This window comes from Ochotona curzoniae, unplaced genomic scaffold (genome assembly GCF_017591425.1).
Source record: "Ochotona curzoniae isolate NIBS_2020 unplaced genomic scaffold, NIBS_Ocur_1.0 scaffold_1852, whole genome shotgun sequence".
NCBI classification, from domain to species: Eukaryota; Metazoa; Chordata; class Mammalia; order Lagomorpha; family Ochotonidae; genus Ochotona; species Ochotona curzoniae.
This window is the reverse complement of record NW_024467087.1, coordinates 27,218,246-27,230,774: the sequence shown is the minus strand read 5'-3', so window position 1 is coordinate 27,230,774 and position 12,529 is coordinate 27,218,246. Positions and strand designations below refer to the sequence as shown.

At 37.2% G+C, this 12,529-nt stretch overlaps 1 protein-coding gene across 1 annotated transcript; it reads left to right on the top strand.

Moving 5' to 3' along the window:
• Positions 1 to 483: 483 nt before the first annotated feature.
• LOC121169252 (40S ribosomal protein S18-like) lies at positions 484 to 11,104 on the top strand. The gene is made up of 2 exons (XM_040999783.1): positions 484 to 787; positions 11,092 to 11,104. Coding segments are annotated over exons 1-2 (273 nt in total). The 5' UTR covers positions 484 to 516; the 3' UTR covers positions 11,094 to 11,104.
• Positions 11,105 to 12,529: the final 1,425 nt, after the last annotated feature.

Sequence of the window (12,529 nt, the reverse complement as noted above, 5' to 3'; positions counted from 1 at the left end):
GTTTTACATACTTAATCAGCTGTTTCTCTAGCCAAATATGCAAACAGAATAATTTTTCCACTAGGCCAAAGGTTTAAAAGAGTCACCACTTCTAACTACTGCTGCCTTTGAGACCAAGCTTCTAGAAGGTGAGCTTTTGGCGGACACTGTTAATACATATACAACTCATAACAAGGTTGGTATGTGTCTGGCAGGATGCTGGACTAGGAAGCTTCAGTCATTCTTGTCCACATGCAAATATTGGAAAACCAGCAAGGAATGATTACAATAACTTTGAGTTCTAAAAATGAAAAAAAAAATCCATAGTTACCAAGTGAACACTAAATCAAGCCACTTTCAAACAGTAGCAGATTTTGTGGCATTTTTTGCTTTACTTTGTACTATGACTTCCCTAGAGTAACATCACATGGCTGAGAGAAATTGACTCAACTCAAAGAGAGGAACACATGGCAGCAAAGAAGAAAAGGCTTAAACACTTCCACAGGAGGCCTACACGCCACCGCCTTCAGCATCGCCATGTCTCCAGTGATCCCTGAGAAGTTTCAGCACATTTTGCGAGTCCTCAACACGAATATCGATGGGCGGCGCAAAATAGCCTTTGTCATCACGGCCATTAAGGGTGTGGGGAGAAAGTACGCCCATGTGGTGCTGAGAAAAGCAGACATTGACCTCACCAAGAGGGCAGGAGAACTCACTGAGGATGAGGTGGAGCGGGTGATCACCATCATGCAGAATCCCAGACAGTACAAGATCCCAGACTGGTTCTTGAACAGACAGAAGGATGTGTGTGTGTGCGTGTGTGTGTGTGTTTTTTTTTTTTAAATCTTTACATAGTTAATTAGGGTAAAAAGGTTCAAGGGCTACAGGAAAGTGGGTAAGACTAGTATTTTTTTTAATATTGTTTCCTTCATGTTTATCTGTATATCTGACTTTGTGATAAAAAATAGAAAGCAAATCTTTTTTTTTTAAAAAAAGAATAGATGAAACAATGGAGACACTGAAGCCAAAAACTTGAAAAGATAAAGAAAATTGATAATTCTTAAGGACAGTATTTCATCTAATGGTTAAGGCACTGATTGGAACACCAACTCCATACACAGCAGTGTCTGGATTCTAGTCTTCTCTCCACCACCAGTTCCAGATTCCTGCTAATGCAGATTCTGAAAAGGAGCTGCCTCCCTGTCACCTACAGAGGAGAAGCAGAGAGACAAAGAGATTTTCCACTGACTTATTCACTTCCCAAAAGCTGCAGCATCCGGGGCTAGGCCATGCTTAAGCCAAGGAATCAGGAGCTTCACACACGACAGGAGCCTGAGTACTTTTGGCATCATCCTCTGCCTTCCCCAGGGCAGAAGTAGAACAGCAAGAAAGACTTAATAATTAAAAACTATAGGCTCTAGATTCTGACTACCTAGGTTTAAGTTCTAATTCTGGCAATTAATAAAATTAGCTTTGGAAAGCTACATATCGCTCTAAGCTTCCATTTTCTCATTTACAGAACTGAAGTTATAAAGAAGTATATTCTTTCCAATGTTGATATAAGAAATTAATTAACACATACAAAGAGTTAATAGTGCTGTCTTGAAGCTACTAAGTACCAGAAATGTATTTTTGAAATATGTTAGCTAACATTGTAAGACTACCCTTTGGTAGTCAGTTGATTTCTTTCAGTCTTTTATAGATACAATAACAACAAGTACATAATTAAGAAAAATAAATCTGGTAAAATGATCACATAATAAGTTTTTTTTTAAGCAAAAAGTAATTGAAAGAAAAGGTGGCAACATTTAGTTAGAGGAGTAACTCTTCCTTCATGGAATGGGATAATGCACGTATTGCAGTGATAATATGGAAATAGTGGTGGTAAATCTTCAATTGGATACACTCACATCCTGTATCAGAATGCCCAAAGTCTAAGATGCTCTGATTCTAAAAGTCAATGAGTATTAAGGAGATTAAAAAAAATTGGAACAATGATTTATATGGGTTTCTTGTACAAGGAAATGGCAGCCAGGACATTGTAGTGTACAGAAATGGTGCAAATACAAGCTTGAGGTAATAAAATGATATGAAAGACTGGAAGTATAGAATGGTTTAGTGGGGTCATAAAGCACAAATAGAAAAGCAGATGTGGGGGAAATGGGAAATAAAATTTGAAATAATTCAATGCTAGGAAGTTTACACTGTACTTAATTCAGTAAAGAAAAAGTCATCCAATGACCTCAATATCTAACAATTTAGGAACATTTAAGAAAATTACAGAATATCAAATCAATGAGTTATGCAAACATTAGATTAGGGATTTGGAAATGATGTGATAATACTTACAGGTGCTTAAGATATAATGAATGACCCAATCAGAATACAAAATTCTATTTATGCTACATTCGTTACCCAGAAAAGTTGTACACTGTGAACAAGGATTGAAGGACATATGATAAAGTAAGTGAGTTTTAGAGGTGATAGTATGCTTTTTTGTCTCTCATCCTTTATATTTGTTAACAAAATAAAGAACAATTACAATAATCAAAGTTTTGCTTTCGCATACTTTTCTTTGATATAAAATAAACTACATAGCTGTGATAAATAACCATTAACAGCATAATGAAATAGTCTAGAAGGAAGGTCATGAGCATTTGGAGCAGATTGGCAATAATAAAGGAAGAGAAATGGGTTTCAGTGTCAGTTGGTATTAGAATGAATCAATGGCAGAAAATATTACTGGAATGTACTGTCAGTGTTTAAGACAATATATGAAGCAAGTGTAATATTTCTTCTTTTATCTTTATGTTGGGATCTAATAAACGTATAAAAGAATTAGAAAAAAAAATCACACATCTGAGTAAAAAACATACCCAGATCAATGTACAGAACATTACCATTACTGTAAAGGGTCCCTGTTCATAATCCTTTCTAATCACAGCAGTGAGCTCCTGAGGGCAAACTCCATTTTGATTTTTAACAACTAGCATAATTTAAAAATTTTGTATGGATGAAATTGTTCGTAATGAACTGTTTCTTTTAGCTCTTTCTCAACACAGTTTTGTTTTGCATTTGGTATTTGTACTGATTGGTGTGTAGAGATGTAGATAGCATATTCTCATCATCATACGGCATTCTTTGTGTGATTTGAGAGCATCCTCTTTGATTCATATTTGATTTATTTATAGTCTGAGATTATTATGAGTAGAGTTGCATAAACATTAATGTACATATGTGGTGAATATAAATGCTTATTTATTTTGGCTATACATGAAGAAACACAATGAGTCTTTGATTATGCAGTCATTTAACTTCCAGAGTTACTGCAGATTGCTTTTTGCAAAAAAAAATTATTTGAGGGCCCAGTACTGTAGCCTAGCAGCTAAAGTCCTGCCTGTGCATGTGCTAGTATCCCACATGGGTGATGATTTTAATCCCGGTAGCCCCGTTTCTCATCCAGCTCCCTGCTTGTGGCCTGGGCAAACAGTCAGGACAGCCCAAACCCTTGGGACCTTGCACCAATGTGGGAGACCTGGAAGAGGCTCCTGGCTCCTGGTTCAGATCAGCTCAGCTCCGGCTGTTTTGGTCACTTGGGGAGTCAATTAGCAGACAGAAAATCTTCCTCTTTGTCTCTCCTCCTCTCTGTATATCTGACTTTCCAATAAAAGTAAATGAATCTTTTAAAAATATTTTAAACATTATTTTAAAATGTGGAATGATAGAAAGAGGGAAAGTCAGAGATATCTTGACCCACTGATTCATCTTCATTCATACCATGGTGATTTTTGATAAATAGTTCCACTCCCCAAATGGCTATTGCAGGCTAGAACTTTGAACTGATAGAATACAAGCTATTCAGCATGTTTGCAGAATACCAACAACAAAAAAGACAACCAGGTGGAAAATGCTACAATGTACAAGTATATAACTATCATTTTATAATACATTTAAATAACAAAATTAACCTTGTAACTGCCACTAAGGGATTATATTACTGTGATAATTGAGGGAAAAATTGTGAGAGAAGATAGGAAGGAAGGGGAGAGAGAGAGAGGAACCATAGGAATAAATACACAAATTATTAAAAAGAATACTATTCAAATGATTAAAAAGAGTACTATTCAATAAATGAAAATACTAGACAGCACCAAATCAATCTATCTATTAAGCACTTAAGTTTTGGAGGAAAGAAGTCTATTCTCCTTGAAGGTTAGTAGGCCAAAGGGCTAGAGGTCCGGTGTCTAAGACTTCAATATATTACAAGTCCCTTTGTAGTTTATTTTGTTGCTTCAGCAGTGGAGTTTACAAAAACATACATTTATATTTGGGGGAGCTGGAGTGATCCAGAAGGACACAGAGAGACAGACAACACCGAGATGTCCTATCTGGTGATTTACTCATAACAACTTGGGTTGGTCAAAGTTGAAGCCAGGAGTAAAGAACTCAATCCAAGTCTCCTATATAGCTGTGAGGAACCCAACTACTTGAGTTACCACCTGCTGCTTCCCAGGATTCTCACTGGTAGAAGGCTCCATTGGAAGCAGAAATCAGACTACAATCCGGGGAATTCCAATATAGGAGACAGGCATCCCACACAGTATCTTACTCTGTCAAATACCTGTATGCAAAGGCATGTTTTGCAGAAGTGAAACAGATTTTAAAGTGTGGGTAATGATACTCATGCACCATATTCACACACTGAATTAGGATCTCTGGATGTGGAGCTTGATAATCTTTATTTTAACTGATTTTTTAGTTGTCTGTGATTGGCACTATATTTTGATACACACTAGTATGAATCGTTGGTTTCTCCAAGAACATTTGTCAGTGTGTAGAGTTTTGTAAGAGGTGCTTTCTGGCATCATGTTACAGTTTACTGGGCAATATTCCATAGCAAGAATTCTGCCACCCCAAATATCAATATGGACATGGCTTAGAAAGCCTAATTCAAGAGATAAGGAGAAACCTCTTGGGAAACCAGCACAGTGTTTGCACTGTTAGAAACAGCTACACCATAGACTCACACCAGTGTACATCCTGGGGAATCAACAAAGACCCTCAGTTATTGTTTTGGTGTGAGCTTTTGCAAGGCATGTCCTGGGTGCTATAACCCTACATTTCAACCCTTCAGATTCAGCTTGTGAGTCTTCAAACATGCTGGAGTACCCCAGTGATCCAGACTAGGAAGAAAAGAAATCAATGTGTATGTTCACTGCAGCAAAAAACCTGTCTTAAGGATTTTGCAGATATGACTACAAGTAATTTTCAAAACTCCATTGTGAAGTAGATAAAATCATATATTTTAGAATGTGAAAACATTTGAGATAAGTAAAATGGAATTCAGAGGCAACTACTATTTCCTATGGGTGTACGTTTGAGATTGCAATTTCTGATATAAATAACTTACAATCCACCCGGGGTAATGCCCTATGTAATGTACAAAGAATCATGATTGATTTTATTTATTAATATTCAGTTCTTTGCGGCCAAATGGGCCCAACTGGAAACCATTATGCTAAGAGAAATGAGCCAATCCCAGAAGGTTAGATACCACATGTTTGCCTTATTTTAAGATGTAAGGATGTTAATCTGAAAAATAGTACCTGTAAATTGTAATATTATTTCAACCTCAAACAGCCTGTATCACATGTAATTGTAATGTAACCAATGAACGAACAATCAATGTGAGTCAGACTGCTTATGATCTACACCAAAGAACTGTTAAACTTAATATACTTCCAATACCCTATGTTATTCCATAATGGGTCAGGAGAGCAGAGAACTCTTTCACTTTCTTAGAATGTGTGAGAACGACATTAAGTATAACCTATCAAGAACATAACAGGTAACTTACAGACAACAGACTCGAATCAGCATTAAACAGCAGCAAAAGTATAAAGACATACAGGGGGAATCGAGCAATCCTGACAACCTCTTAACAGGAGGTCATATGCACAGAGCAGGGGTGACCTCAGAGTGGAGCAGGAGGACAGGAGGAGGCTTGTATTCCAACCCTGAAGACTCCTGGATCCTCACCAAGGACTATCAGTACGGGCACCAAGGACTACATCCCAACTGCCAAGGAGACCACGGGGAACTGGAGTGCCTTTGGAGGCCGAGAACTCTGAGGTCATCCACTCCCGTTTGGATCTCCCACATAGGATGGAAGAAGCCCAGATCCTTCCTCACAGGATCTAATATCATTGGAACAATAGCCGGGAGCCCTGAGTGGTCTGCAGAAACAGAACAGTAAACTTCCTTCTGGACTTGGGAGAGGAGCTTACTCTGGTCCTTACTTAGTTTCAGTTTTGGATCCCCACCCTCTCTTGCAATGACCATCAGGGTTGCTCTGGAACCACTCCCCTTCCCCCCCAAAAAAATTAGAACAGATAGACAGAGACCAATAAGGAAAGTGTAGAACAGACAGGAAATGGTCAGCTTGGATTCACATATACCTTACTAGGTAGGACACAAAGATCAATTACTCCTCACTAAAGTATCGAAGATTTCTCAGCACACCCCTCCTAAAACTGTTCTGCCCCTCAATTGTTAACATATAACTTGTTAGGGCTATAAGCTTGTTTGGACTATCCTAAAATTCACTAATTTCAGTAAAAATCATGCTTTAATACTATAAGCTGCTAAACATAAAAACGAAAATAGACATGAGACAGCTGAATTGTACCCTATAGCAATTATAAGGTGTATAACAGCCGGTTGTATATGAACTAAAACTGAAATGTCAATGAAGTAGTCACAGGATGTGGTTAAGAACTTACATTTTCTAACATATTTATCACTCAATACCATGTCAATTAACTCCATTATGTTATAAATTGTTACTAATGTGTTGTGGTGTTATATTGGAGGGGATGATATTCTGCCAGCTGTTGAATTTATCTGGACAATAGGACACTGGACTCTATGCATGGTTCATGCCCGCAATGAAGGAAATATGACTGGATATTAACTATACTATTGCAATGATGTGGAAGAATCCAACATGGAGAGAGGGTTTGGGGAGGGGTTGGGGGAATCCCAGAGCCTATGAAACTGTGTCATGAAATGAAATAAAAAAATGCTTTTCGTAAAAAATAAAAAGAATCATGATTGATTTTATTTATTTTCACTTTTATCTGAATCGTCACAGCGGCTTTATTTGCTTCAGTTAAAAATGTTGTACAATAGGTAAATGAATAAATTAACTATGGGATTGATACTATAGAAGCTAGGGCAGGCTTATGGCATAGCAGTTAAGAGTCCAGTTAGGACACGTGCATCCTCCATCAGAGTACTTGGGCTTGGTGTCCATCTAGGAGTCCTGGATGATTACTTGTGTCCCCCTACCCCTGAATCATAGCATCATAATATTCTATGTGGTAGATCTTAATATTATTTTCATTTTGTTTAATAGTAAACTGAAGGTCTGGGAGGTGAAATTAGCTGTATAAGGGCACAAGCTGACAAGTAATAGATTCTTAATCATTCTATATATTAACTGATGGATACATGTAAACGTAATGAATAAACCTGAAAGAGTTACAAATGCTAAGTACTATTCTAAAATTCAAACTGGGAGCAATTTCTGTTTTTAGCAGTATAGATAACAAGAAAGGAAATAAATATTTAATATTTAATATATTGAAGCCATTACAGTCAGGAACTATATGAACACCTGTGGAATTAGAATTGTGCTAATGTAGTTAAAGCTTCATAAAGATACTCTCTAACCTGAAATTCTGAAAAGCTTTCATTATCATAATTGCTTTTATTAACTAATCAACTTGAATCATAAAAATTACTTGAAATAGCATTTGGGTAATTTTTCTGTTATTTAACTGTATTGCTCATAATAGAACTACTGAGGAACAGCCTGTCTTTAGAGTATAACTGTCAATATCTTCTCCAGGCTTGAGCTGTTTAGAGCAATAGCTTTCAAGTTTGGATTTTTCTAATTTGACAGTAATTGTTCCTGTTTTAGCTAAATTCTTTTTGGAGGTTTATTAGAAATTGCCTCTCTCATTTATAAGCATGTCTAAATTTTCTTCTAAAAGTAGTTTTGAGGCATCAAAGTTCTGTGCATAGTTTTACCAAAAAAGAAAAATGTCAGATTTCACTGAGATTACCTGTAATGCATTAGATTCTCTATTGTAGAATATAAAAATTACTGTTCTTTGCATTCCTTCCATAGAATGATTTCAACAGCATACAGAGAGCAGAGTGAAAGATTTTCGGACTGGATTGAAAAGTTATTGCATAATTCACAATAGCTATGATATAGAATCAGCTCAGATACCCATCAACTGATGATTGGATAACGGAAATGTCAACTATATACACTGTGGAATACTTCTCAGCTGTGAAAAACAGTGTAACCTTATCATTTGTAGCCATATGGATTCAGTTGGAAAGCTTAGTAAAATAAGCTAGTCCCTAAAAGACAAATATTATAAGTTTTTCTCTGATCTGTAACAACAAATACACAAAACACAAAAATTGTTATCTTCATAAGTAAGATTGACATCTGGGAGTTGATTAATGTTTACAACCTGTGCCTATACTCTAGAGTAATAGTAGGATTTCCATTTTTCTCTTCCACTTGCTTTGTTTTGATCCCTTTACCTATTGGAGGGTTATGCTTGTGACTACAAAGCAAAAGGAAAATACGACATTGCAATAATTAGGGGACAAAAAGAGGTAATGTGGAAGGAGGAGGAGTTGGGAGAGAGGAGCCTCTATTATTCTAAATCAGTATTGTGACACACATGAAATTTACTCACTTTGTATAGATACATAAAATTAATAAATAAAAAGTAATCATGGTTTTTGAAGTAGAGAATAGAATGGAGGTTGACTCCTGGCAGCTAGAGGTTCAGAGATTGGAGTGTTGTCAAGATGTTGGTGAAAGGATACAAAATGTCAGCTAGAATGGAGGAATAAGTTCATGAGGTCTATTGTTTAACATGTTGATTATATTCCAAAACAGAGTACCATATTTTTGAAAATTGCTCTTGTGGGTCCTTTGCAGGATATAATCACAGCACACCACCACAGCAGTATGAGCGGCATGCCCAGAGCCAGCCTCCAAGATCCTAGGCAGGCTATACCCATGGCATCCCATTATGGTAGATCAGAAGTCTGATGGGTGCTAGGCAGTCAAATTCTATGATGTGATACCATACTAGTCTGGGAATGGCACTCTGTGGGCCTGATGGATCCCAGGAAGGTTGCATTTGTGGCACTCCACCATACTGGTTTGGGAACAACAGTGTAGGGCCCTAACGGATCCTAAGCAGTCACACGAGAAGCACATTATCCCGCTAGGCCAGGTACTGGTGGTCAAGGTCCTGAAGAGTGGGGGAGGGGTGGTGTGGGGAGGGCGGCCTTTGGAATTACCAAGAACCAGAATTTTTATGTCTCAGATGTAGTAAGATTTCAAATCTCAAGGACCAGAGCCTGAGAGTGTGTGTCCTGGCATCAGAGCTCACAGTGCACGTCATGCCACCTCCTGTGCTGGCTCCCGTGAAGAGAATCATGCCCGGCACGTACAAATGAGCCAGCTTGTTCCCGTGAACCAGTTGAGGACCTCAGGTGCTGCTTAAAAGACAGAAAAAGAAAAGATTTTTCTTGGTGTAGGTATGTATTTTCACTCTAATTGAGTAAAATATTTGAAAAAGGAAGTGAAATTTTGGAGACATATAAGTTTTATGTTTGGTATTTTGAGAAACTGCCAGATTGTTTTCTAAAATAATGGTAACATTTTGCATTCCTACCAGAAATAAAACTAAAGTTCTACATTTTCCACACTCTAGACAACAACACCTCCTATTATCAATCTTTTTTTTTTTTTTTTTTTTTTTTTGCTTATCATAGTCATCCATATGGTGTTTTGTTGTGACTTGCTCCTAGTTTTCCATTATGGCTAATGATGTTGAATATAATTTCAAGTGCCAACTGGCCATTTGCTCATATGTTTTGGGAAAACATTATTCAGATTTTTAAAAATTTTTCCAACAGAGTTTATTTATATCTTTATTATTGAGCTGTATGATTTCTTTATATGCCATAGAAATAAATCACTTCTTAGATGTATGACTTATGTATTCCCTAACTTCTTTTTTTTTTTACTACATAAAATAGAGAAATGAGTGGCCTTGGCCTATCATTTTGTGCTCGCCCATTCTGGAGCATTTGCACATTTTTAATGAAAGCGTGGGTAACTCTATGCTATATGGTGATAGTCTACAGATATTTGCAAAAAAAAAAAATATCAGATACAGCAAAATTCTGTTCATATCCATTTTACTATAGTAATCCACACAAGAAATATTTCTAAAAGCTGTTGTATAGTTTAGAATTAATATCACCCTCTTTTCTCTAAACATAAGTTTCATTTATTTGTGTGTGCATGCCTTTCAGAATGCTCTGGTTGGCTGGTAGCTAGTGTGGCCGAGTGGTTTAAGAATGCTCTTGTTGAAGCTTGTGACACTCTGGAGACATTGAAGAAGTTTGCACTTCTATTACATGCGCAATGGACATACAACAGATATCTACTACTATTTCATTACCCAATAGCTGGATCTTCCTAAACAAGTGCTACTGGGGACTCCTATATTCTATTTTCCCCATGGCTTATACATAAAATATACGGACATTGAATAGTACTATATGATATCATATTTAAGATAACCTAGAAGTTAACAGGTTGTTAAGAGAGCTCTATGTAAACATGTCTATCTATTTTATACATAGAATTTGTTTTCCTATGATTTCTTAAACAGGTTACTACTATGTTATTCTTACGATTTTGTTTCAAGATGTCATGCAATCATATTGCTGAAGAGAGAAATTTAAGGGTCAGATAAGCTGCATTATTCAAGGTCACTCAGCAGTGGCTAATTCATGATCTGAAAGTGCCCATGATTACTGATTGCTACCAGAAAGAATAACTTATTTTCCATAGATTTATTTATTTCCTAGATATTGCATTTAAATTTGATTTTTAAAAAAAGCATCAGGACCCCACACCTGCGTGGGAAACTCAGAAGGAGTTCCTGGCTTTGGACCAGCTAAGCTCTGGCCATTACAACTCTTTGGGGAGTGAACCAGAGGATGGAAGATCTATCGCTTTCTTTCCGTAAAATCTGTCTCTTAAATAAAAATGAACAAATACATATTTTTAAAATGTTTGTTTTTATTGGAAAGGTAGAACTACAGAGAGAAGGAGAGACAGAAAGATCTTCCGTCTGCTGCTTCAGTCCTCAAGTGGCCACAACAACCTGAGCTGAACCAGTCTGAAGCCAGGAGCCAAAAGGGTCTCACATGTGAGTGTAAGATCCCAAAGTCCTGGACCATTCTCTGCTGCTTTCTCAGGCCACTAGCAAGGATACAGAAGGGAAGTGAAGTAGCCAGGACATGAACCAGTGCCACTATGGGATCTTTGCGGATGCAAGGCAAAGATTTAGCCACTATTGCACTGGGCCCCATATAAGTAAATCTTAAAAAAAGAACCTTTGGCAATTGTTGGAGCATTTCTGGTCTGAATATTATGATTTATGAGATATCAGAATGTTTAGTTTGACTATCTGAATTGGTATGCTAACTTTTCATGATATAATTCATACTTCATTTCTTTGCTGAACTCAGTTTGCATTTTTGAAAAAGACACATGAATGAGTACAAAATCTGAGCATATATGAAGAAACATAAACAGTAAGTCATTTTTTTCTCCATTTGTTTTATAACTGATTTTTATGGCTTGAGTTTTTCTGCACCTTTTCATATTATTTAAAACAAACTTTGTGGACTGGTGTTGTCATATTGCAGACTAAGTCATTGCATGCAATACTAGCATCCCAATTGGACCAGTAATTTGAGTTCTGGCTGCTCCACCTCTGATACAGCTCCCTGACAATTCACCACAAACAGAAGGAGAAGATTGTTCAAGTATCTTGACCACTGTTATTTATATGGAAGACCTAAGTGAAGCTCCTGGCTCATCGCTTTGGTCTGGCCCAAACTTTGCTATTGTGGCCATCTGGAGCATGAACCAGCAGATGGAACAGTCTCTCTCTCTCTCTCTCTCTCTCTTCTCTGCCTCTCAAATAAATCAATAAATCTGAACAAATGTCAATATAAATTTTTTAATTAAAAATTTTAAAAATACACATGAGATAAGCAGTTATCACAGTAGCTAAGACAACATTTAGGATAGTCTTATACAACACCTTAAAAATATATATTTATGTTTAATAAGATTTATTTAATTTTATTTTGAAGTCAGATATATAGAGAGGAGGAGAGACAGGAAGATCTTCTGTCCTTTGATTCACCCCCCGCCCCCCCAAGTGGCCACAATGGCTGGAGCTGTTTTAATCTAAAGCCACAAGCCCAGAGCCTCCTCCAGGTCTCCCACGTAGATGCAGAGTCCCAAGGCTTTGGGCCGTCCTCAACTGCTTTTCCCAGGTCACAAGCAGGGAGCAGGATGGGAAGTGTGGCTGCCAGGATTAGAACCAGTGCCTATATTGGATCCTGTCCAGTGCATGAC